General features: G+C 39.5%; 4 protein-coding genes across 4 annotated transcripts; 1 reads left to right on the forward strand and 3 right to left on the reverse strand.

Annotated features, from left to right (window-relative positions):
• Window positions 1-36: 36 nt before the first annotated feature.
• ing4 (inhibitor of growth family, member 4) lies at window positions 37-5286 on the reverse strand. The gene is made up of 8 exons (XM_084357710.1): window positions 5178-5286; window positions 4621-4692; window positions 2992-3158; window positions 2740-2854; window positions 2530-2641; window positions 2266-2410; window positions 939-1000; window positions 37-805 (listed from the first exon to the last, which is right to left on the reverse strand). The coding sequence occupies exons 1-8, from the start codon at window positions 5212-5214 to the stop codon at window positions 766-768; spliced, it is 750 nt and encodes a 249-aa protein (XP_084213836.1). The 5' UTR covers window positions 5215-5286; the 3' UTR covers window positions 37-765.
• Window positions 5287-5796: 510 nt separating this feature from the next.
• Window positions 5797-12459, reverse strand: nop2 (NOP2 nucleolar protein homolog (yeast)). Its single transcript, XM_084356508.1, has 16 exons — window positions 12327-12459; window positions 11173-11300; window positions 11005-11047; window positions 10861-10925; window positions 10295-10638; window positions 9780-10011; window positions 9488-9687; window positions 8863-8952; window positions 8453-8540; window positions 8192-8332; window positions 7767-7906; window positions 7579-7668; window positions 7361-7483; window positions 6845-6942; window positions 6618-6754; window positions 5797-6524 (listed from the first exon to the last, which is right to left on the reverse strand). The coding sequence occupies exons 2-16, from the start codon at window positions 11276-11278 to the stop codon at window positions 6103-6105; spliced, it is 2319 nt and encodes a 772-aa protein (XP_084212634.1). The 5' UTR covers window positions 11279-11300; window positions 12327-12459; the 3' UTR covers window positions 5797-6102.
• A 171-nt stretch (window positions 12460-12630) lies between these two features.
• emg1 (EMG1 N1-specific pseudouridine methyltransferase) lies at window positions 12631-15389 on the forward strand. The gene is made up of 5 exons (XM_084356509.1): window positions 12631-12836; window positions 13004-13105; window positions 14409-14550; window positions 14657-14862; window positions 14945-15389. The coding sequence occupies exons 1-5, from the start codon at window positions 12687-12689 to the stop codon at window positions 15056-15058; spliced, it is 714 nt and encodes a 237-aa protein (XP_084212635.1). The 5' UTR covers window positions 12631-12686; the 3' UTR covers window positions 15059-15389.
• An 805-nt stretch (window positions 15390-16194) lies between these two features.
• Window positions 16195-23822, reverse strand: kel (Kell metallo-endopeptidase (Kell blood group)). The gene is made up of 18 exons (XM_084356845.1): window positions 23699-23822; window positions 21675-21969; window positions 21280-21579; window positions 21029-21150; window positions 19879-20037; window positions 19696-19767; window positions 19405-19593; window positions 19153-19313; window positions 18942-19059; window positions 18748-18843; window positions 18551-18649; window positions 18384-18461; window positions 18134-18240; window positions 17963-18052; window positions 17796-17863; window positions 16838-16998; window positions 16661-16750; window positions 16195-16580 (listed from the first exon to the last, which is right to left on the reverse strand). Exons 1-18 carry the CDS (start codon window positions 23723-23725, stop codon window positions 16434-16436), a joined length of 2379 nt encoding a protein of 792 aa, XP_084212971.1. The 5' UTR covers window positions 23726-23822; the 3' UTR covers window positions 16195-16433.
• Between the last annotated feature and the right edge of the window lie 1993 nt (window positions 23823-25815).

Raw genomic sequence — 25815 nt, forward strand, 5'->3', positions numbered from 1 at the left:
TATAATGAAAAACACAGAGACAAGGACCACAGAGGCAAGTTTTTGAGGTAGTAGCTGTATTCAAATGATTGACAACACAAGCACCCCCTCTCCCCTGTACCAATGTTTCAGCTACAGAAATGACAATACTTTTCACAAAATGTCTTACTTTCTATACAGCACTCAATCAAATGTTAAAATGAAATGGATGAACTCACTACCACAGATGACTAATACTGTGAGTATGCAGCATTTGTCTTCATATTCTGTTTCCCTCTTGTTATACTTAAAACATAAAACTAGTGTTCCCAGGCTAAGCACAAGAAACTAACTATGCAACAAAGCAAAAGAAAATAAAAAATATCCATGGCCAAACTTTCCAGAGAAAATACTTAAATTTTGTAGTTGTACATCAGAATGAAGTAAAAGGCAATGTGAAAACTTGAACTGTTAATCCAATAGGGGCAGTTGTAGTGTTTATTATTCACTCATAAAACAAAATATAAAAAAGAAGTCACAATAAGAGCACCAAAGTTAACTAAAAAAAAGTATGTCAACCGTTAACGAAAAAGAAAAAGAAAATCAATATTTAAATACTTTTGTAACCACTTGGTTCCTTCACACACACTGCATCAGACCAAGGCAAATTACGTAAACCAAAAGAAAAAGCACCAAATGTTAAGGAAGATGAAAAACAAAAAAAATTCTAGTAACTAATGAAGAAATATTCTTCTCGTTTTCCATCTGATCAACATCCAAATTTTGTTCCAGGACAACCAGGTGTTTTTATTTCCTCTTTCTGTCTTGAGAGCATCGTGGACAATACCTGCATGGCAGTGACAAAAAAAAAATACAGCGAAAAGATTTAGTTGACTTGAATGGGTAACAACTCACACTTTTATTGCACTAATGGAAAATGAGCTTGTACAGCCTCCATTTCAGATACTGAGTTTTCTTACCATTTGCCTCTTGGTTTGGTTGTCAGGCCCACGCATGCAAAATGGAACCACTCAATGGAGCACTGGAGTAAAGAAAAAACAAAACAGTATGATAATGTGCTGTTAAGTATCACTGCAAATAGAGCACTCAGTCCAGACAAAAACTATTCAAAACAAAAGATCAAAACCAAAATCTTGCAAAGGAGAGACATTACATATAGTATGCGTGGTGTGGCATCTGCTAATCAATCATTGCCTCTTTAATCTGTGACTTTATCCACAGAAGGAAAAGACTCCTAAACCTCTTCATTTGTGTTAAGCATGCCTCGGAAATACATATAAGGGACAAGGGTACACCTACTCTACGTACAATAACTGATATGACATTATTTGAACATCTATCTTTTATCATTATTCTTATCTAATCTTCTCAATTTCAGGCAAGTACAATGTTGTTGACCTTTGTGAGACTGGTATCTCATTTTAAGGTAATTTAAATAAATACACACATAATATCATAACTTGTTTGGACAGGGCGCTCACATTAAAGGTCCCATGAAATGAATAAATACATTTTCTGCTTTCTTATGTGCTCGGAGATGCATTGTTGTATATTTATTTTTTTTATGTGCAAAATGTCAGTAAAGGGCATTTTAGCATACCAACATCCCACCGTTCCTCTTCCATGTGATCGCATTTCTTTGCTGATAGATCTTGCTCTTGTGAATGTTTACAAATTCCTCCGATAAGATATGATTATAGATTTTAAGACAATGAAACTAACCAGCAGTAGGAAAAACAGATACAGAATCAACAAGGTACAAAACTACATAGAAAACCATAAACACACTCTAGTTTATTCCTACAAATGCAGGCGTCTGTAGTTATCATCTTTTGTCTCACAAAATTTTCATTTACTTTTATTACATACTTTTTATGTATTTTTGTTAAATTGGCTTCTGTACTTGCAATGAACATTATGTTGTGCGCTCTTGTCACTTTCCGCCTCTTTTGTTCAGTTTATTCCTTTTCCCTTTTTTTTGTGTCATTTTCCTTTCCTTTTTCAGTTCAAAACATCATCAACACCAATGACAGCTGTCTCCTCTACCAGAGGCCCAAACATACACAGATAAAACAGCTTCGCCCTTTGTACGCCTCCACTTTTTCTCTAAGTGCAACTGATGTAAAACATTATTTATCCACAAAAATCGAGCAAAGAGCAGCATCAGTGTCCTTTATGTAATGTTTATCCCATCTACTTTTAAATTCTCATGTCAAATCTCCACCCAAACATCACTTCATAGAACCCATGACTGACACTGAAAGGAGGCCATCGACCAAAACTCACATCAGTGTTGTCACAGCCGATCATCTCGCCATAAGACACCTGATGGCACAGACAGTAGGTGGGTTCGTTTGGGTCCACCGGCATGTCCAGCACATCAGATGGGTGCACATTCCCAAAGTTGGTGGTAGGGCTGTTGAATTCCCCTCTGATGATGAAGGAAATGTATTGCAAGAGAAAATGAATGTATGATTATAAAGTGAGCCAAGATGATTACATTTAAATGTGAAAGGTAAACACAAGCTGGAAAGTAGATGCATAACGTACGGCTGAAGGAGTTTGACTTTCTTCTGTGCACTCTTGGGACTTCCATCTTCATCTGAACTCTTCACTTTAGACCTTGTTTTAGCCGTCTTCTTTTCCTTCTGTCTGGTGTCAACTGGAATGACACAAGCATGCAAAATTTGGTTTTGGCTGCCCTGATAGTCCTCAGCACAAAACATAAAAAGATACCAAGCAAATATAATGGACACACACCTTTCTTCCCCTTACTGGAGGTGGAATCATAGTCTGTGCTCTCAATTTGCTTTTCCTTCAAGTCAGCCTCAAACCGAGCCAGGTCTGTGTCAAGACGTCTGATGTGTTTGTCGACCTGCAAACAACAGATGAGCGGACTTATTGTGGTGGATATTTCATGTCAATTCCGCACAGCAGATGTATGATTTGTTTCCCCATACATATCACCTACAGATGAATGTTAAACGTTATGTTTATTTCTAAGATACTAACCATTTCATAGGTCTGCATGGCCAGTTGCACCTTATCATCGCCAAACTCCTTGCATTTACTGTAAGACTGCTGAATCTGCCTCAGTATGGACAGCTTTTGCTCAGAGGAAAGAGTCCTGGCGTTGGCTGTGTACTCTTTAGCCAGAGAGTCTATCTGTCCTTTGAGATCTAAAAGACAGACAAAGAGTAAAACTCACAAAACAACACTACAATTGTTGAGTCAGTGTTATAGTGTCATAAAACTTCAATGTGTAAAATACTTTTAAAGTATCCAGAAAATAACTACCATGGTAATATTCTTTATACCACATTAGGTGTGTTTTCTTCTTAAACATGCATGGACGTTCATTGTATGAATGCCTGTAAACAACTCATGTTGAACAATACAGGACAGAGCATGATAGGAGCCTGGCAAAATGATTTTGAGAATTTAAACATCACTCACATCTTAGTACACTATATATTTATAATACCACAAGACTGTTCTTTAGAAATGTTTATAAACTCTTAAGGAGTAATATGAACTAGTCTGTTACTGAAGATCAGCGGTTACCAAATATTTTGGCTTGTGACGCCTAAAAATGGAGTCATGTCATGTCAAAGAATGATTGTACTAGTGTTGCGCGGATCAATACATAAAAATCAAACATTAAATCTCAAACATCTTTGTTCTAGGATCAATTTTCATATTATAGGATTGATATCTAAGCTCAGTAATTTTGTGTAGTTTACTATCAACAGGGGGAATCTAGTCTAAGCAGTACACAGTTGACAGTACCTGCTTCTTCATATGCCAACTACGGCTCTGTAAATGCGTAAATTGCCTCTGACAGAGAGTTGACATGGATGACAGCTGAACGCAGACGCAGTCATGTGTGGAGCTTTTTAGACCTCCTAACAGCATCAATGCTGTATTTGATATATGTGTGAGAACTGTGAGGTACTGTGTCAACACCATGAGGTTTAATCACAAGACAGAATATGAAGAAGTTGTGCAGCAACAGTCTAAAGAAGAGGGGAAGAAAGGGTAGGTGCTGCTAGGGCGACCTTATCCAGGTAGCCTACAGAGATATAGTGAGTGTAGCTATTTGTGATTTTATCACTGTCACTGAACGTGGGACAGTGATTCACGTCTGTAAAGTCACAAGTATGTGTGCTGATGTTCAAATGATGGGATTTCCCCCACTCTTACAACTACTGAAAGCCTTTTTATTGAGCTTCTGTACATAGTATCAGTTGTACTGGTATCTGTGATACCAGCCTTGTTTTACTTGGCATTGGATGGGGAAATAAATCAGTGGTATCGCATCATACAGTCATGGATCGTATAATTTTAAGGATTTTGCAAGGCCTAAAGAAGTTAAAGAATTCATTACTTTACCAAGGGCAAAACAACATTTTCTTATTCCTATGATCATGTTATGAACCCTCAGACTTTCCTTGGGATCTCTTTGGGGACCTCGACCCCCAGGCTGGAACCCCTGCTTAAATTATATTGTGTACAGATGTGAAATAAAATTGGCCTATTGAGCTTCAACAGGCCTCTTTTACAAAATGGAGTGCAGACCAGATGCGTTTTCACACCAGGTCAGAGTTAAAATCCACACTAGTTACAGTTCATTGTTCTCACCCTCTGTGCGTTGATCTAGATCCCTCATCAAATTGAAGTTTCTCTGCAACTCGAATGGCAAGTTTTCTATGCCTGGCAAGGTGGAGGTGGAGAAAACAAACAGTTTAATCACACTTTCAGTGAGATCAACATGAAACAGTAGTGTTAGTGCAAGCAGGATGGCTAGCTTAGTCGTATGCGCTGGATGCTGTTACAGCTGCCAGTAACCATACCGCGCGAACTAGCATTCACAAATCTTGCAGTGATTTCGAAAGGGCACATAGATAATTGACCATACTTGTTTACGGGATTTAAACTAGGTGGTACTGTATTGCTGGTGCAGTTATGTTATGTGTGATGTACAATCTCAAACAGCATCCTTTCGGCGCTACGAAGGGATGCGATAACCCAGCAAATAGACTGAGCCCAAATCCGCTGACCGTTGGGGAACGGTTACAGCAGCCTGTTCCGCACACGGGTTAGCCATGAGCTACATTATACTATAGTAGACAAAGACAAAGGGAGCTAGGTGTGTTTAAATTAATTATATCGTGTTTAACGCATAATAAATAGCTTACTGTCCAAATAATGCTCCAAATACATCCCCGCCGCCATCTTAGAAAATGTAAACAACACAGCTTCCGGTCCGAAAGGGAGCAATCTGATTGGTTGTTTCCACAGTCCAGACAACACTGCTGGAGGACTTTCCACCAAAAACTCATGTTTGTCAAGTTTATCAAGTCATAACTCATAAATATCATCAATACTACCTCAAACATGACAAATCTCCTCAGTGTATTTATGATCAGACAAACATGAATTTGAAGATGTAACTAATTACATTTTGAGCTTGTCAAAATTCAGATTTAAGAAATTTCTTCATGCATTCTGCTGATGACACTGAACCACTGAGTGCTATAGAGAATTTCAATTAAAGGTGTCAAATTGAATGTTTAAAAAACTGGCTACCACCAGCCAAAGTTCCCGTTATACATATCTGAAATTGGTATTGACTGATCGAATAAACTAAACCAACAAGCAAAAATGTGATCAAGTGAAACCTATTTGATGCAAACAGTGTTTTCCATAGCTGGCTTGACAATTTAGCTCTATCCATCAAATAACCAGTTGATCTAGGTAATGGTAAAGACGAAAAAAACCTTCCTATTAATGAATCAAAACAAGTGATGAGCAAAATATCTTAAAAGATTTATTGTGTTTCACAAATGTATAGACATTGTCCCACTCTGCAATTAAATCAACAGACAAACAGTGAATATTCTGTAATACAAATAAAAAAAGGCAGGACCAAACTCAGGAGAAAGCGTCATTGAACAGTCCATTTGTACATGAGCATTATAATCATATCTGACTGACACGAACGGTATCAATGCTCTGCTATGACAACAGAGATCACAAATCTGACTACTCATTAGCTGAAGGAAGGTGATCTGGGTCCGTAAGGAAGCTTTACAAAGCTCTTACATAATCTCGTACACACCATCAATCAATTTCTTGTTTTTCCAACATGTTCTTCAACTTTTTGAATTTATTCTTCCCCAATCTATTCTTTGCCTTCATGGGTGTGTTTCTGTTTTTGCCCTGCTTTTTCTCAAATCTGCTTCCATTCTTTTTGTTTGTTTCATCAGCTGTCTTCACTGCGGGTTTCTTGGCCTTTGCCCCTTTCACAGTCTCTCCATCCATCTTGGCGATCTTTGCCTTTTTTGGTCCAGCTGGTGAGTCCTTTTTGCCTTGTGGCTTTACATTCGCCATTTTCCCAGCTGCTTTTCCATTAGCTAGATTTTTCCCTTTCAAGTTGCCTTCCTTGCCAGGGACAATCTTCTTGGTCTTGTCATTCTTGGATGGTTTCTTTTCAGGAGAGTCTGTAACAACTGTGGCCTCAGGAGCATCCGCGCTTTCGTCTTCTACACAAATAACACACGTAGAGGATGAGTTCATGTTAAACGGGGGAAATATCGTGGTAAAAGTTAGAATGCTTTTATAGGAGGAAGTTTTACCTTTTCCTGCCGGTGCCGTTGGAACTACGTTTGAGAATTTCTTCAGCTTGGCCACAAAGAAGCCATCCATATTATGGGAATGAGGGTAAAAGCGCCGAGACAGTCGAAGAGTAGGATGGAATCTACGTTCTTTGAACCTAAAAGGATGAAAAAGAAAATACATTTAGAGCTGGAGATCAGAGGCTTTCAATAACTGAGTGAAAACACTCATTGGTTATCTTACTTACCTGGTGAAGCCTTCCTTGCCAAAGTCAAGTCCTGTGGGAACTAATTTGACGTTCCTTTTCTTCAAAGCGTAGTCCACCACCCATTCATTCTCCTCCACCTGGTGGAATACATTTTGATCAATATCCAAGACTCTGCTAAATACTTCAGACCCTACTCACAAACATGTAAACCTAAGAATGAAGGCAGAAGACATGGAACAAAACTCATTTTGACAGTAGAAGGGCAGAGGTGGGAACGTGTCATTGTTTTGCAAGTCGCAACTAAGTCTCATGTCTTTGCACTCTGAATGTCCGAAGTCCTGAACTTTGAGTTTAGAGTCCTAAAAAAGTCATAATGCGTTCTTCACCAAATCAAATTCCATTTTAAAAACAGTCTTGATTTACAGTTCTTTGTGCAACTTCATATGGTGTACAAAGTTGGAAGTTGCTGTGTCTGTCCCTTTTGAACCCACATGTTTTGTATACTGCAATTCATTTTTTTGTTGACCACTGCATAGTTTCTGTACATGAACATACCATTATTGAACATGTGCAGTAGACCAGATATCCTCCTGAAGGGGACTCAGCATTAACAGAGTCGATGGCAGCCAGAATCAGCTCTTTCTGCAAGTGAGCTGAGCGATGGATGTCCGCATCATCCTATCAGAAAATAGGAAAAAGTATTAAACACCATTCAAAACCAAAAGTACGCATCTATATATGTGTGTATACATGAACAGTGAATGGCGTTTTACCTTGCTGGTCTTCACAGCTGGATCCTTAGCGATGACTCCTGTGCCTGAGCACGGAGCATCGAGCAGCACTCTGTCAAACCCGCCCATCACCTGTAGACAACAGTTCAACAAATCAGTACACTAAATTAAACTACAAAGTGTATGTAAACCACAGAGTTAATGTTCCTCTACACATGTATGAACAATACCTTTGGAAACTGTCTTCCATCGTAGTTGGAGACAACAGTGTTGGTGACTCCCAGACGGTGGATGTTTCCCACCACACTCTTCAACCTTTCAGCATTGGCATCATTCGCAACGATCACTCCTGTGTTTCTCATCAGCTGAGCTAAAGGTGGAGCATTCACATACGTACATCGGTAAATAGGTTTGATGTTCATGTGACAAAAGTTTACATTTATCATAAATGATGGGAATATCTTTGGGTTTTCACTGTTAGTTGAATAAAACAAGTTGTTTAAATACTTCATGGTGGGCCAATTATAATGACCATTATCTGACATTTTATAGACACAGGTTAATTGCAGCCCTAGACTGCATTACACAGTTTGAAACACAGCATACAATTACTGTAATTGTCATTTATACAAAGTATAACTGCAGCACATCTTACCGATATAGGTGGTCTTGCCTCCTGGAGCTGAGCTCATGTCCAGCACTAACTCTCCCTCCTGTGGAGATAGCGCCATGACGGGCAGAAAACTGGAGGCACCCTGCAGCATGTACTGGCCAGACAGATACTCTGGGGTTGCACCTGATTTAAAATGTAGAAAGAATCGCAGTTAAAGCTTATGTGGCTACAGTCGTTCTTTGATATTCTCCCATAAAGATGCTCAACGGGAGAACTTAAATGGCCAAATTTACTGAAACTTACCTATAGGTACTGAGGAGTCATAGATGACCAAGCCCACTTTAGACCATTTCCCCAGTGGATCAAGGTTCACTCCTCTGTTGATCAAGGCCTAAATAAGGGGAAACAAAGACCAAAGAGTTCAAAATTTGACTCAGGCTGAATTTGACAGGAGACTACTTCAGTCATTTGTTGCCTTTGTGTCCAGTGGTGGTTACTTACAAGGTCAAAACTACAGCCAAACTATTAACATCTGTATCTTTGAATCTGGACATCCTCCAAAGTCTTTATATTATACTACAACTACTATGACTAGTACTACTACTTACTACTACTTCTACTGAAGAAAAAAAAGAGACAAAAATAGACAAGAATAATAAATATTATGAAGGACTTTATGAATTTTGACCCTCTCTCGCATTCTGAGCAGTTACCTGTGCAAGGTCCCGCCTCCTTGTTTTCAGTGTGTTGGTCCTAATGGTGACAGGTCTGTGAATTTCATTGGCCTCAAGGAAATCAACCAGCTGTAAGCAAGGTGGAGAAAAAAAAACATGTTTTTCTTATTGATTTTTTTTCCATTCAACTTGACACACAATCTCAATCAAGTCTCGACATCTGTCACATACTCAAACTAGGGACTGACACATTATTGGATCCAGTATTTTCCTATTATCAGAATCAGCAATTGTTTTTGTCAGATTGCTAATAAAATAATTTGTACTACTCTGGCTCTGATGCAACCGGCTCTCTCTAACTAAAGGTATCAAATAAAGTTACCTCAAAATTGTAAATTGTGCATAGTTACATTCCATCGCTACTTATTCTAAATTCTGGCACTTAGTTTTTCATTTTGACTTCAAGTCTATTGGTTGCAAATATTGGTCATCGGTCTCTTTGATAACAAATAAAACAGAATCTGTAACTACCCTTAAACAATTTTATGGGTAGAATTGTGTGCATCATTCAGTTCTACTCATCACTGAAATTGGGATGTTCTTCTCATCATAAGAACGCGCTTTCTTTCATACAACAGGGAAAAAAAGAAAAAAAATCACCCACCTCTGAAAGAGGAAAGAGGTCCATCAATTTCTCAATGAGGAAGTTGTTGTAGCTGTAATAGGTACAGAGATCCTTCTTCAGAAGAGAGATGTACTCTGCTCTCTCTTTGCCCTCCTCCCGTTTTGTTGAGAAATTACAAAGAACATCGATGTTGTCCTTAATTCTTTGATAGATTGTCTTGAGGTCCAGAGGCAGGACACCTATGGATGCAGATTAGAAAAACACTTAAACTCAATGCAAAACAATTACATTCACCACTTTAAAAGGGAGGAAAAAACTGTAATTCACCCACCTTCCTTCTCACTTTCCTCTGCCCCTGGTAGCCTAAATTTATCCATTTCATCAATGTTGGCCTGTACTGTGTCCTCCTCATCCATGTCAGCATCTGATTTCTGTTCCTCCTCCTCCTCATCATCATCATCATCATCATCGTCCTCGTCATCATCGTCATCATCATCACTCTCTAGGCCCATGGTTTCTTTCATCTTTTTCGCTTTCTTGGCTGCACGCTCGATGGGAAGAAGCTAAATGTGGAACAAAAACCAAAGAAAGTAGTCATTAATTATACAAATACAGTATATTCCCCGTATTAACTATCCTTTAAAGCACTGATTTAATACATTACTAGTGAAGTGTGAGAACATTTGGAGCTGTATATGGAAATTTGCAATCTGGGCAATAATAAAGTTTTGACATTTTGAATCACAACTTTAGTCAAATTTCCAGTCTTAAGTACAAAAAACACAACAAAGTCATGGTTGGAAAAAAGTTTAGGTAGTTAAAAGTTGGCAGAACTATTTCACGTACTTCCTCTCCATCACTTTCTTCTTCAGCTTCTTCCTCACCACTGCCGTCATCAAGGGTACCATAGTCATCAACCATTTCGTCGTCGTCGTCATCATCGTCGTCATCTCCCTCGTCTTTGTCATCCTCCCCTTCCTCCTCCCCTTCTTTCACTACTAATTTGGCAGCCTTCTTTCCTTGGTCTTTTCCTCCCTTCTTTTTCTGCTGCTGCTGCTGCTGCTCCTCCACCTCTTCATCATCTTCCTCTTGTTCCCAGTGCTCATCACTGTCATCTTCACTTTCCGGTTCATCGATTTTGCGCTTCCTCTTTGTTGGTTTCAGCCATTTGCTGTTTTCATCACTGAATCCTTCAGAGAAAAAGGAAATGTATATTTTCTCTGATTCATAAAATAACCCATTTATTTTCCCTTAAAAAGGCTCCAACACTCCATTCACTCAAAGAACACCCACAGAAGATCACATCCATGTCTTTTTTCATTCATTGAATCTTTATCATCTGTCACAACAGTTAACTGCAAACCAAATACACAGACACACATATGTGTTTAAGTTCTTTAGTCCTTTGTTACCTTTCTTTGGCTGTTTCTCAGAAGAATTCTTAGGCTTATTCAAATTCTGGACTCTTTTTGCAGCTCTGTAAAATGACAACATAAATGAGCAACTTGTAGACAGATTGATGTTATTTCATGGTATTTAATCAGTAATTCTCTCACCTTTTCCGTCCTCTACTTGACAGGCGTTTTGGTCCTGTTTCATCTGTAAACAGACAAGAAATACTTTTAACAACAAGCCATAATGATGCAGTCAGAAAGACAAAATGTTTTTTGTTAAATTTCATGGTGTGTATTTCGAGGGTGAAATAATAAGGGCACAATAATCACCATCCTCTATAAACTTGGCCAACTCTGTCTCTGCTCCTTGCTGCTTTTTGGCTTTTTTCCCTGGCCCCCTCTTCACCTTGCTGGTGGGATCCAACTTCCGACCCATGACTCCGAGCTACACAAATAGCCTAGAAAATGGAGGAAAATAGTGTTGTCAATATCAGTGTATTTGAACATAGGTCACTGTTAATGCTGTCCTTCATCCATGTTGTGTTGTAAAGGGACTTTGGGTGAACCACAAAACATTACATATACCTGCACATGCAGCAAGTAACAGCATGTTGTTTTGAGCTTGAGTAAATTCCACAACATCCATTAAACAATATCATTATTTAACAAAATTAAGATTGACTTCACCACTACCATATCATCAGGTATTGCTTTATGTAAATACACTGCAGGTTAAAAAGTCACTGACCTACATATATTCATTTTTAAATTAAGGAATTAAAGTAAAAAAAGCACAAAAAATATATGGTATAGATTCACCAGTAAACTCAGAAACTTTATTTGATCAGATAGGAGTTCTGTAATCAAGATAAAACATTAAACATTAATAATAATAATTCAATAAAAACAAAAAAATCCTTTATTGAAGACTACTACACTATCTGCTATTATTAGGGGAAGCAGAATTCAGCTTATTACAGCAAATATAACTCTCAGTATCTAAGTAATCAAAAGACTGTCAGACTGAGAAACTGCTAAAAACTTGAGCAGTGTGGCTGAAGTCATTAAAGGGAAACTGGTCGCTACAACTATGCAGACCAATCATATATTAGACAGGTTGTTATAATCATATGCACTCATAGGTATCTTATTTAAAAGTGACCAAGAGAGCTATACAATATTAGGCTACAATTTACTCAGTTCACCGTTGCTAACGTCACATGTTTTCCTTGTACTGTCTACTCATTTAACGGCGTTTCTTATAGATTCAAGAGTACATTACAGGAGACACATATACCCTAAATGTTCAAATATAAGGTATTCAAACGTCTTTGCACGTTTGCAGTGAGAAATGACAGAGTGAGCAGCTAATACACGAGTTAACCCAACTCCGCATGTCGTGTTTTCAAAACAAGACCTCGGTTATGAACACTCTAACTGAGTGTTTGCCTAATGAGCTCAGCAATAATTCTCCATATACTCACCGATTAATCTGCTTCTTTTTGGCCCAACTTCTGACTCTGCGCTGTAAGATAAAAACGTCCACACGTGAATTTTCCTTCAACACGTTGTAAAAGAACATCCGGCGCACATTAGTGACGGAGTGATGATGGCGCTGGTGATCACGCGCGCACACATAAAGACCGTTGAGGAGACACCACTTTTGTAAAAATAGAAAACAGAAAATGTTTTAACGTTATTACATTAATACAGTAACTAAAAAAAATATACAGGCTAAATTAAAAGGCGCAAACTAAGTACTTACTAGTTACTAGGCACCCTTTTCATGAACGCGCTTTTTAGCCGTGACGTACACATTCTGCGACGGTCCATCAGAAGGCATCATGGACGTTCCTATCTCGAAGAAGCGTGGTCTTGAACATTTGGACGAATATGAACCAAAACCAGCCAAACACCTCCGCAGCCTACACGACCGTATGGCAGAGAGGAGACTGGTTGTTATTCTGGAGGGGGCATCGTTAGAAACAGTGAAGGTAAATCGTCAGGGTTGTGTTTGTGTGCTGTTGTGATGCAGCCCCTACCTGCTACAAGTGGAAGTGGCATCAGTGACCGTACCTTTAAAATTGGGGTCACTAATACAAATAAGTGAATTTATTATACCCAAACAGTTTATGTTGTGTGTATTTTTTGTATTTGCCAGGTCGGAAAAACCTTTGAGCTGTTAAACTGTGACCAACACAAAAATATGATCGTCAAAAGTGGAAGGAATCCTGGCAACATAAGACCAGACATCACACATCAGGTAACACTCACAGAATACTGTGTACAACATCTTTACCTATGTCTGTCATGACTCATGACAGTGCCATTTTGTTTTACTTAATTATCATTAGAATCAGTGAAGAAATCTAAAAATTGGGCAGAGATACACAGGTCTGAATGAGGCCAGTCAAGATCCTGCTGTCACCTCAAGAATGAAGGCTAAAGTGTAGAGCCTGAAAGACATATTGGTTTCATGAGCGATTTTAGCTCATCAGAGATACGTCAGAGAAAACTGACATGATAAAGCAGTCCTGCACGTTTGCGGTACCATAGAAGCAGTGTCACCAGTACATAGTTTGTCCATCAGGGAGCACCGACTCCTGTGTGTTTATGATGGTGATGTAGCATTGTAGTCAATTTATTTTCAATCTATATAAGGTCTTTAAAACAGTAGAGCGATTAATGAAATTTTACTACCAGTATTTGCATCTTTGGTCTCTTTCACTGATTTGAAGTCAAATTGGCAAATGAGGGGGTTGATGTTTTTTAGAAAAAGAATCACTGATATTGGCACATCCGTACGGAAGCCCTAAAGGGCCATGCATTCTTACATTTTATTTCCTCTGTTTTTCCGTGATAATGAGTTCATTTCATTTGTTTTCTCAAGATCTCGAGTTATTATCTGTTATTATCTATTAGCTGGTCAGCTATGTAGTTAACGATGACATCAGGCTCACTTAGATTGCGCAGCTGATATAGCTGAAGCCTTGCTAACCGTCTTTTTAGATTACACACACTAATGTGTATATTATCTGCAATAGCAAGGCATAATGCTATTTCAGCCTGTGTCAGGCCTTGATTGAAAAGATATGTGACGCGGTGATCGATATGCTCCTGCTCCTCTGACATTGCTACACTGAATGATGTTTCCTGCAATGATTTAATATACTACACTTTAGTTTTGTTTTCTCAAGATCTCAATTCATTATATTGTTATCTCGAGATCTCGAGAAAATTATCCCCTATCTCGGGAAAACAAAGTTTGGAAATCTCAAGACAATTATCCCGTTATCTCGGGAAAACGGCAGTTGTTATTTCGAGATAATAACTCGAGATCTTGAGAAAGCAAATGAAATTAACTCGTTATCACGGGAAAATGGAGGAAATAAAATGTAAGAATGCATGGCCCTTTAGGGCTTCCGTACACCTGCTTACTATGCTGTAACTCTTATGTTTCTGTGTTGCTACAAGTAAGCAGTTTTTTCTTTATGTAAAGTTCTTCAAGGCATGTCTTCGAAAAAGGGCAATGTAAATAACTGAAATATCTTGTTTATTTTCACTAGTGTCTGCTCATGTTGATGGACAGTCCACTGAACAGGGCAGGCCTGTTGCAGGTTTACGTCCACACAGAGAAAAACGCCTTAATAGAGATCAACCCACAGACCCGCATCCCAAGAACCTTCACTCGCTTCTGTGGCCTTATGGGTAAACTCCTAATGTTGAATACTTTCTGTGGCTAAGTACTAAGCTGCCAGTCTTACTTACCTGAGCTGATCTCCTAAACATTCCTTTTTCTCTTCTTCTATCTTAGTTCAACTGTTGCACAAGCTGAGCGTCAGGGCTGCTGATGGTCCTCAGAAGCTTCTGAGGATGATTAAAAACCCAGTGTCGGACCACCTGCCTCCTGGCTGCCCCCGCATATGCACCTCCTTCTCTTCTGGAGAGGCCGTCTGCCCCCGAACGTTGGTGCCGGAGGGACCGGCTGCAGTGGTGATTGGAGCGTTTGCACATGGAGCGGTGAGAAATGGCTCTAAATGGAAGCTGATTCACTGCTTTACGCGTCAAATATATTTGTTGCTGATCTCCCTGTCTTTATTAGGTGAATGTGGACTACACAGAGAAGACTGTATCCATCAGTAACTACCCACTCTCTGGGGCGCTGACCTGTGCCAAGATGTGCTCTGCCTTTGAGGAAGTTTGGGGCATCCTGTGACCAACAGTCAGTGAACTACTGATGTTGACCAGCTGGAGGCAGTACAGTACATGGACATTTTTTAATGGACTAGAAATGGATATAATGGAAATGTTGGGCTGACTGTCCATTTCCCCAGTGATGCCACGTGGAATACAGACATGTATCCTGTTACACACTGTATGTGTAAATTTGTATGATGGTGTTTGGCCACTGTGTGAAGTATACATAGATATTTGTACCGAGTGTTCGCTCTTCATGTGGAAGTGTGGCTATATTTTCTACCATTATTAATTACTAAGTTTTGGATTATCAATCAATACAGTTATATTAAAATATACAACCAAAATGATGACTAGTTTTTGTTTCATATTAACTGAGAAGAGTTCACTAAAAGAAATGACAAGCACAGTGGAGACAAAATATGACAAGGTGATGAAAAACATGAGTTTCCCTGAGAACATGGAGGTATAAGACATTAGAAAAAAACATTTCAACACATCAAAAGAAAATACACAATTTTAGGATGCTTGAGAAGTTTGAGTTTATTAATGCTCACCATGAATTTCTCTTAATGCTAATAATAGTAAGTTCTTCTCCTAGCATCCTGACGTTGCCTTGTTTGTAATCCTGATCTTGTTTTGGGAATTCCTCATCTTGCTGGATGTCTTCTTTGGGAAGATTTTTACAGATGCCGGTTTTGGTTTGGTTGACGTCTCCGAGCTCTTTGAGCCTTCCTAGGTGCCTTTCGAACCCGCAGTGTTTTGTTCATTGCAGATAAGCTTTTCTTCCCTGCTGTGATTTTCTTCTTGAAGATGTGATTTCTCTTCTGAGTTTTGGTAAGTCTCCCTGTTTGTTTTACCACCTTCAACTGTGTATTTCCACTTGATTTAATGCTGTCATTTCACAGTGGGCTTTCTTGGCTTTTCAGTTGGTTGTTGGAAAGTTTGACAAGCAGACATGTCCTGATCTTCAAGCAATAATTTTGTGATTTGTTGTGATAAATAACATTTCTTTTGGTTGCTGTGTGACTGAACCAGAACTAACAGACAAATCTTAACTGTAGCTTAATTAGGGGCTCATTTTTAAAACTGAGTGGCAGTACATACAGGACAATGAAACACAAAGTGAAAATAGTTTTTCAAATTGACATTTTATTTTACACAAATACTTAACAGGTTGTGCATTTTATGGACATGCAAACATGTCTTAACAACAACTACAGATACAAAAAAAAGTCAGTGTTTTCTTGCTTTTTACATACTTTAGGTATCCTCACTATAAATATCTGTTATTTAAACTTATAATCTTTATCCCAACATCCACAGTGGGCTTAATATTATCCATAATAATCAGTAATTACAAAAACAAAACCTGCTGGACATCAGGAGTGTGTTCAGCATGTCTGTAATACATGCTGCTGGGTTTTATTGGGGCACTCCAGGTTTGTAGGACACAGGCCAGATTTGGCACAGACGACTGTAATCAGGAATGAGGGCTCCAAGGGCATGAATCCACGGTATGAGTCTGAGTCACAGTTAACCTGGAAAAGATACATTAAAAGGCAAGATGAGTAGTTGAGAGGAAAAGAGATAAACATTGAAATAACAGATAGCACAGTACCTGAGAAAAAGACGTGAGGAACAGACGAGTGTGTGATAGTCCTGAGAGGGAGGTGTCACTCGGATGGTTCTTTAGACTCTGATGATAAGCCTGAGGAAAGACGTGCACATAAATGTGGATTTATGAACCTAATGTTGTTGCACACACAGAGAACAAAGCCTGAAGATGGCTGCTCACCTGCAATGCTATCTGCAGTGCAGAATACTGCACCCACACCTCCTGCTGCTGCGCTGCTGAGAGAGAAAACACTCCACCTCGGCTGGCTTTTTCTGTCACAGTGAGGTAGTGAGCCCACACACATTCCCCCACAGCATGCACCGTCTCACTCTGAGAATAAACTACACCATAACAAAGAGATTAATATGATAATACATTAACAATCTATGAGTGGAGTGTAGAGGACGTTAAAGGTGTAATGTGTAAAATATGGCCAGGAGATGGCAGCACGTCACCAGAGTAACTGACAACTGCTGTTCACTATATTCTTAGGTGTAAATATCTCTATATATAATATATTATTATTTTTCTGCATATTTCTGGACTTTGAATGGGAGCAGCTGTAATGCAAGCAATTTCCCTTCGGGGATCAATAATGTATTTCTGATTCTGATTCAGACCAAATCCAACGTTGCAGCGAAAACACCACGAAATGCTAGTCTTGTATCCTGGTCATTTACTAATATTTCTTTGACCTGTTTACGTGGACAAACAATCACTCGTATGACCAGTATGCTAGTAGCAGAGCGACAGTGCAGCTTCTCCTTTTCTGCAAACTGATCCGCCAGGGTTAAACACCCCCACACCTCCACACAACACTGGACTAATCGCCACTATGCCGGATTCTGTCTGACTGCAGCCTTAGGAGATAGGACGGGCTGGGGCTAGCTGGTTAGCATGCTAACTTCAGTAGATATCTCTACTACACAATACATAAATGTCTTTGACACAACATCAACACTGTTGTTTCTTCACATTCTGTTGATAATGTTAGTTCATTTAAAAATAATGTTTTAAACAAAATTCTTGCCATATCTTACAACTTGCCCCTTTAAGGTAAATCAACTGTATTTGTAACCTAAACATGATACCAAACGCTTTTTTTTTCAAGTAGAGGACAAATGTGAGCTTCTCTTACTGTCAGGCAGGATCAGGTGGAGGATGTCTTTGGCGATAAGGAAACCTATTACACCATAATTCATTGCCCTGTAAAAAAATACAACAGTAAAACAAATATGTTTGTAATGTATTATAATGCTTAATAATAAGCCTAAAATAAAAAATAAACATTAATAACAATATTACCTCGGATACGTAGGATGGAAGAGAGGAGGGACAAACGTTCCCATGGGAAAGAGGAGCTCATTACCCTGGAGGATTGGTGTGACAGACAGGCTAAAAGAAAACGAGAAAATATTACATACATGCTGAAAACATTCATGTTTCTTGACTTTTAGAATATAGACAGACACTCACATATCAGCGGCCTCAGTCTGCTCTGTCAAGAGTTTACGGCGTCTCTTTTGCCACAAGGACAGTAGCTGGACATAGTTTGAGAAGAAGCTCTGTGGACCACCTGTAACCTGGAATCATACAGGCTGTAGAGTTAATGGTGTTCTTTGTTTTGTGAGTTAAGTGAGTTCAGGTGGGTTTAGCCGGGGTTATTAAGGAGGTAAAAAACTTTAAATACGTCATCTGTTAGAGCCAATTGTGGTCTGTAACATACCTCAGAATAAAGCAGGTCAAGCTCAGCCTCACTAGAGATCTCTGTTGTTGTCCAAAGTCTTGGAATTAAAGAGTGAACCTGCAGGAAGACGGGCTTTTACTGACATCCAAACACCAACAAAATGCAGTTCATAAAGGATAAGACAGGAAACTTGCGTCACATGTTACCTTTTTCATGACAAGCTGGAGAGACGTCTGATTTGTCCATTTGAGTTCGCGTAATTTTGACTTGAAGGAAGTAAAGATGTTTTGAATAATCTCCTCTGCCTGTTGAACAACAAATATTTTAATACACTTCATACTGGCCTTATAATTTCAAACACTGCTCAAATCATATGTTACAAATTCCCATGATTGCTACTTACCTCTGTGTGTGCTGTCCTTCTTTTGAGAAGGTCTGTAAGAACTAAGTCAAATCCTCTCTCAGTCTCCAACACACAGTCTCTCCAGCGAGGGGCTACCTGGTGAGGAGGCCCATAATGAAGATGTGACTCAACAAACCAACTCATCCGTGTCATCCTTTATAAAAGTACAGAAGGCAAAGTCTGCGTGTACTCACCCCTTCACTTTTACCCAGAGCCACAGACAAATTATTCTGTGTTTCAGAAAATCTGGAGTCTAGAGCGGGCATCAGGGTGTGCAGCAGATTGAAGACCATGTAAGTATGAAGTGGGCCGCTGAGTGGAGCGAAATGTGGCAGCACAAGGTCAAAAAAGAAAAAAAGGGGAAATATATTTGATTGTGGTTTGTTATGTGTCACTTTACAGTACCTGGTTCTCAGCTCATGCCTGTTCAGCCAATTGCCAATGATGCGGGACATTTGCACCATGTAAGGTAAGTTATGTAGAAGGACATGATCATCTTCAGTGAGGGGCAGTGGATGGAAAGTGGCCTGCAGACAGCCCAACCAATCAATGGCAGGGGCCTGGCTCTGTTGGCATATTTACATAAAGAAAATTAATTATTAAAGCAGATTTAGACACAGTGTGTGTCTACAGTGACACATCTTCCTCCTCTGGTACCTGTAGCTCTCTGATGGTCATGCGCTGATAGAGCTGCCCTTTCGACAGGCGATAGTGCAGAGGTGCAGCAGCCACGGCGAGCTCAGAGGACAGAGAGATGAACGTGCCCACGTGGATCATTCTGGTGCTGGGCGGGGCCCCCAACAGTTCCAGGTACCTCTGACATGATGCCAAGAAGGGACGTAACGTCTGGATGAAAGGAGACAGGAGAATGATAAAGAAATGCATTAGTCTGATAGATGAATATTATTATATTTCTTGAATCAATAGTGGTCTGGCAAAGTCAACAACCTGAGTTTTAGCTTGAGACTTCAGCGTCTTGCTGTTCCATTCAATGGGGATCAACAGATCTGGCTGATCAATCTGTTGACAAAGAGGAGACCGGAGTTAGGGAAATAAAACAAAACTGACTTTGCGGTGGCAGTGCTCCCACCAGCACTTTAGGACTCACAAATTAGCCTAATGGATACTGGCCTGTATGTATCTTCTGGTTGTCCCGCGGGCAGTTTCTTTTGGGTCTCTGCCCACAGAGAGGCTGAAGAATGGGAATGTGGCGTAGTCTCTCATTAGCAGGCTCAGGGTGGAGTTGATATCGGTCCGATTCCACTGGCCTGATACTGCCCAGCCTCCCAACTGCATGCAGAGAGAAAGAGACAATGATGAAATACAAAGAGGGAGAGTGGGACACAGGTTGGGCTGGGTAATATATACGACATATATCGTTGTCGTGATATGAGACTATAAACCATCTTATATTTTGGATATCATACATGTAGATGTTGTCGTTTCCTGGTTTTAAAGGCTGCATTACAGTAAAGTGATGTCATTTTCTGAAATAACCAGACTGTTGTACTTGTTTATACTTGCCTTTACCCACTTAGTCATTTTTGATCAGTATTTTGTGAATATCATCCCTACAATATTGTTGCAATACTGATATTGAAGTAGGGCCTATTTGGTCAAAAATATTGTGATATTATTTTAAGGCCATACCGCCCAGCCTGAGACACACATATTAAAACATTTACACATGTCACCTTTACAAATAATGCATCTCCAATCTGAGACAATCTGTAACAAATACGTGAAACTGCTTCCAAATACCTTTGTCAAGCAGGAAAAACTCAACTAAGGCCCCATTTACATGTCAACCGTTTTACTGAAAACGAAAAGGTTTCTACAAAGCTGTAGTATGCATGCCAGGCCAGTAGGTGGCGGTGTAACATTGCACTTAAACACCGTCAAATAACTTAATTTGTCTGCACACAAACACTTTCTTTGAATGTATGAATGTGTGTAGCACATCTCATCACAATTCAGCAGTGCAACAGTTGTTGAGGCATTTTGCTCCAAACCACAAATGTCAACCTCATGGTGGTGCTAGAGGAAAAGTCAGAGGATCACCAAAGTCTTCAGGCTTCATCATCTAAATGAACGAGACATGTGTCTGCTATTTTTTTTGTGTCTTGGAAAATCTGAACTGTTGCCTGAGATGCAGTACATAATGGACAAATGAATTCCCCTTAACCTTTAAAGAAGGGTGATAAGGGAACATTGTATTTGACATAATGTCTCTTTGGATTTATCATCCAAAGGCTCACATGTTAAGGGCATTTTATCTCACTTTCTGGATGAGTTCGAGGAAGGGCTCCGCTCCTGCTGTCTCTATGGATTTGGTGTCCAAACAGGAATGGTAGAATCCTTTGGCCTTCTGCACCGCTGTACTACCCAGTCTGTCCTTTGATTCTGACAGATAGATCACGAAAAACACAATTCAGTTTATATGATATGCTCTCTTATACAGCAATATGATTGGATTAATTAATACAACACAGAGTGGTGTACATTAGAGGACATTTTAGTGGCAACTCCTACCCAAAATCTCGCTGAGATACTGCAGCAGCACGGTATTTCTGTCCGGTATTTTATCCTCTCGCAGTCTTCTGTCTTCTCTCTTTTTCTTTTGTGCTTTCCTCTCTGGCCCCACGGCCTCTTCCTTCTGGTTCTGTGGATGTCCAGGGATGCCCTGACCCCTTTGTCGCCCCCCGCTGTCTGGTGAAAGTCTGTCAGAGCCACATGTGAACAGGAAGTAATCACAGGGCTGCGTGAAGGGATCAGCAGTCATGGACAGACGGGCTGAGGCCCTTTGACAGGCTGGGGAGACACATGAAGTCTCTACAGGAAAGAGCGAGAGAACAGTTAGACAAATTGGGCAAATTCTGAATTTTTGTGCTATGTGGTTGTGTCATTGTATTTCTCTTGAGGCCTACCAGTCCCCGCCAGGTTTTCCCTCCTATTTTGATGATCTTGATGCATGTAGTAAATTACTCCCAGAATGACAGCACATAAGGACAACCCCAAAAGAAGGAGAAGCAGCCTTCGATGGTTAATCCACACTGGTTGTGTTGGGTGCTGGTGCTCGGGGACATACTCTGACAGCTGTAGCTGGGGTTGGTGATGGGTCTCAGAGAGATCTTGGTCAGGGAGTGGCAGCTGAAACAGAGGTGGAGGCCGAAGCCCCCTCTCAGGTTCTGGCTGTGACGATGGTTGGACTGATAGCTGAGGCTGAAAGACAACAACAAGTGAAACAAGAATGTAACTGGTTCAACTGAAATACCAAAACATTTTTTGAAATATAATTTTCATGTAGTTGCTTCAATATTGTTTTTTAACTGTATAAATACAGAAATATACATGATTTTATGTGGAAAACCCAGCCTAGTGCAGACTTTTGTGTTGTGGTGGAAGGTGACCATTAGTTTATGTTTGCAGACTCCAATTCCAAACTAACGTTACCTACTGGTAATGCAGAAATCCTTCACAACGAAATCCACAGCCCAGCAGCATTAGGCAACTTAAATAAATCGCCAACAGGCTTGTATAGGCAACCGAGACAGATAAGGAAGCATCTCATTTTTCAGGTTACACTCCGCTCACATATGGCCAATAAGAAAGCAATTCATACATTTAAATTGCTTCGTATTGTTACATAGAGCTCCTTCAATAATTAAGCAATGTCCCAATGATGACCACCAATGATTTCGCAGCATAGATTGTAATGTCTACGAACAGTTCAACCAAAAAGTTTCCTTTTATTAAACATCTCCAGTATTTTGCAAAAAGCAAGTAATTAAGAAAAAGTTTGAATTAAAGGTCCAGTGTGTAGGATTTAGTGGCATCTAGCTGTAAGGTTGGTGACTGCAACCAGTTGAAGACCCCTCGTCTCACCCTCCCCTACATGAAAGGCCCTCTCTAGAGCTAGTGCTTGGTTTGTCCAGTCTGGGTTACTGTAGAAACATGGCGGCTCAACATGGCGGACTCTATGGAAGAGAACCCACTCCCTCTGAGGATATAAAGGCTCATTTTAAGGTAGAGAAAACACAATGGTTCTTAGTTTCAGGGGATTTTTACACTAATGAAAACATAATCCTGAATATTATATACCATTCTGCCCCAAACTCAACTAAATAATGCACATTGGACCATTAATAAGACGTTTTTTTCCCGTGTCATTAATCATCTGGTGACACCTTAGATTTGTCTTGCAACCCCTGGGAGGGTCCAGATCCCCAAGTTGGTAGCAACTGATGTAGCCTGTTTACTCAGTACTGACCATAACAGTGTATCATGGGCTACACATTAAACATCAGGCTATATCAAACATCCAGACTGATAAGCCACACCAAAGTGTTTGCAACAAAACACATGTAAAACACATCGGTTCTTAACATCTGATCACAGCTTGAATTATTTCCACCACTCGGCACAAGAGGCCTCTTAATGTTTCCTAAAAGAACCACTCAGGAATTTCTGCTCTCACTTTCATCGACAAATATCCCACTCAGATCAGAGACTTAACTTTCCTATGAAACATTATCAAGAGCTGCCACATGATATGGACCTCATTACAAAGTGGTATTAAAAACAAAAACCACACAACACAACTATATACTTAGATATCTCCACTCAAGTATACTTTGCTATTCAAATATTGCTTTACAGCTCGGTAAAAACATACCGCATGTTTTCTGTCATACTATCTAAAATTATTCAGAGTAACTGGAGAATGCAAATAAAAGTAAAAAAACAGTTTGTATCTTGGCATCCAACAACCCACAAGTTGGCACACTGCAGACCTCAGCAAACCACAGAATTTGAATCATATAACTCCCCAGGAACATAAATGACTCCAGTTTCCAGCAACAAAAACAATGACATTAGCATCATTGCCATGTGAACATAGTAAACTAAGCATCATAACATGGTCAACTTTTCATTTTTGGAGAGATCCTACCTCAAGCTCTCGTGGAATTTCACTCATTCTTAGTGTATGGGTGTCCTGCTTTGTGTTCCTCCAGCGTGTTGCATCCTCTTTTACATTTGATGTTTCACATGTGCTACGTCCTCCTGCTGTTCCTCCGTCAAACAGCTGTCATCTCAGCTCTCTATCTCCTGTCATCACTCACTTCTCTCCTCATCTGACACACTGATAAAAACAACTCTGCCGGCTACGTCTACGGCTACTCTCCTCTCCAGTACACAGATAATCAAGGAGAGACTGTGGTTCTATAACCCCGATTTCCAAAAATCCGGCACACTGTGTACAATATAAATTAAACAGAATATGATTATTTTCTAATCCTTTGACAGATACTCATTTGAAAACAGATGTTGGTGAATATATGATCATTATGGGCTTTGGAACACTAAATAAAACCGTTGTCAGTTAACACGGTTCCTTTGCAAGTGATTGCTCTTCTGTTTTTATTTACGTTTCAAACAGTCCCAACTTTCTTGGAATCAGGGTTGTAATCTGGGTCACGCATGTGGATGTTTGTGGCTTGTGAACCCGGGAGAAACTCAACACGAGGTCTCTAACTTGTGTTTTAACTGGCCAACCTTGCCCGCAGTGACAAAAGCTTGAGACCAGAAGGCTGGGACTGGTTACCAACTGACCAACAAAATGCTTTTGCACATACATTGTTACACGGCATTGAATGAGGGCAACACTTCCTGGAAAGTAAACACTCGTAGATGCACACACACACACGCGTCCGCTGTCGTCATTATCAGCGCAACACATGGTTGTTAACAACTGATAGAGCAGTTTGGCGTCTCCTGTTACGCTATGGCACATCATTGAGAGTGTAGGAGGAGACACGTTTCATGGATGTCACGTGGAGGCCGGCCACAGACTGAATATTTTGGCAAAAACAAAAATGACTAACTCTAATTGTGTGCAACTTTTCAATGACGCTGCACAGTGAAGGAATGTAACTACTCAAGTAATGTACTTAATTCAAATTCAAGGTACTTTACTTTTACTTTAGTTGAATATGTTCTTTTCATGCCACTTGAAACTTCTATCCCATTAAATTTTAGAAGGGAAATATTGTACTTTTCATTTAATTAGTTACTTTAAGATTTTTGCATACAAAACAAACAAGTGAAACTATTAGTCCATTAATCAATCAGTCAATTTAAGGAAATTAATCGTCTATTTTGGGATTTGTTAAATAATTTTTCATGCGAGTGTGTGAGGATTTACTGTTTTTATGTTCAATTATTTTAATAATTTAAGTTTAATTTTTAAATAATTTTGAGTTTTATACCATTGGGTTGGACAAAACAAACATTGTCACTTTTGGCTCTGGGTAGTTATGACGGCACTTGTCACCATTTTCTGAATTTCTACAAACCAAACAGTCAGTAAATCAAGACAATAATCAGATTAATGCCTTAAGAAAATAGTAATTATTAGTTAGGTAGATCTCCACCTCAACCAATGAAATGTTGGTTTGTTGTGTATGTTAATGCATTAACAGTAATGATAATCTAATGATATAATTTTCTGTATAATAGTATAGCAGCCACAGGTACACAGGTACATTTTTACAGTGATATTGTACTAATACTGCTAAATGATCTGACTCCGTCACCACTGCCTACTGCACTAATACAACATTTCATGTACTGTAGGTGTCTGTAGCTGACAGTTAGAAATCAGACAAGAATGTTTGGTATTTAGCATTTTATTTATTTGTTTATCTTTTGATACAGCCAAAGGAGAAGGGGTGGGGCTAAATAATGTTCTTAAACATATACACATTCACACATATCAAACAGGAATTTATAAAAAAGGTATATGAAAAGACAAGGCATCAGCATGTAATACAACAGGACGTAACACAACAAAACGCCAGATAAATGCAACTGAAGGCATCATCATCACATGTATAATATCACATAGTGATGACAGAGGCGGGGGCCACACAGGTGGCATAGTTGGTGCAAACAGAAGACATAATACTAGAAATAATGCCACCACCACCTACACAGCTAGCATGCAATGCTGAATAACTATTGCCATGTTAGTCACTCTGGTGCTGTACTGCACCAGGCTCAATGCAA

The sequence above is a fragment of the Pagrus pagrus genome (assembly GCF_965226575.1).
Source record: "Pagrus pagrus genome assembly, chromosome: 7".
NCBI lineage: Eukaryota > Metazoa > Chordata > Actinopteri > Spariformes > Sparidae > Pagrus > Pagrus pagrus.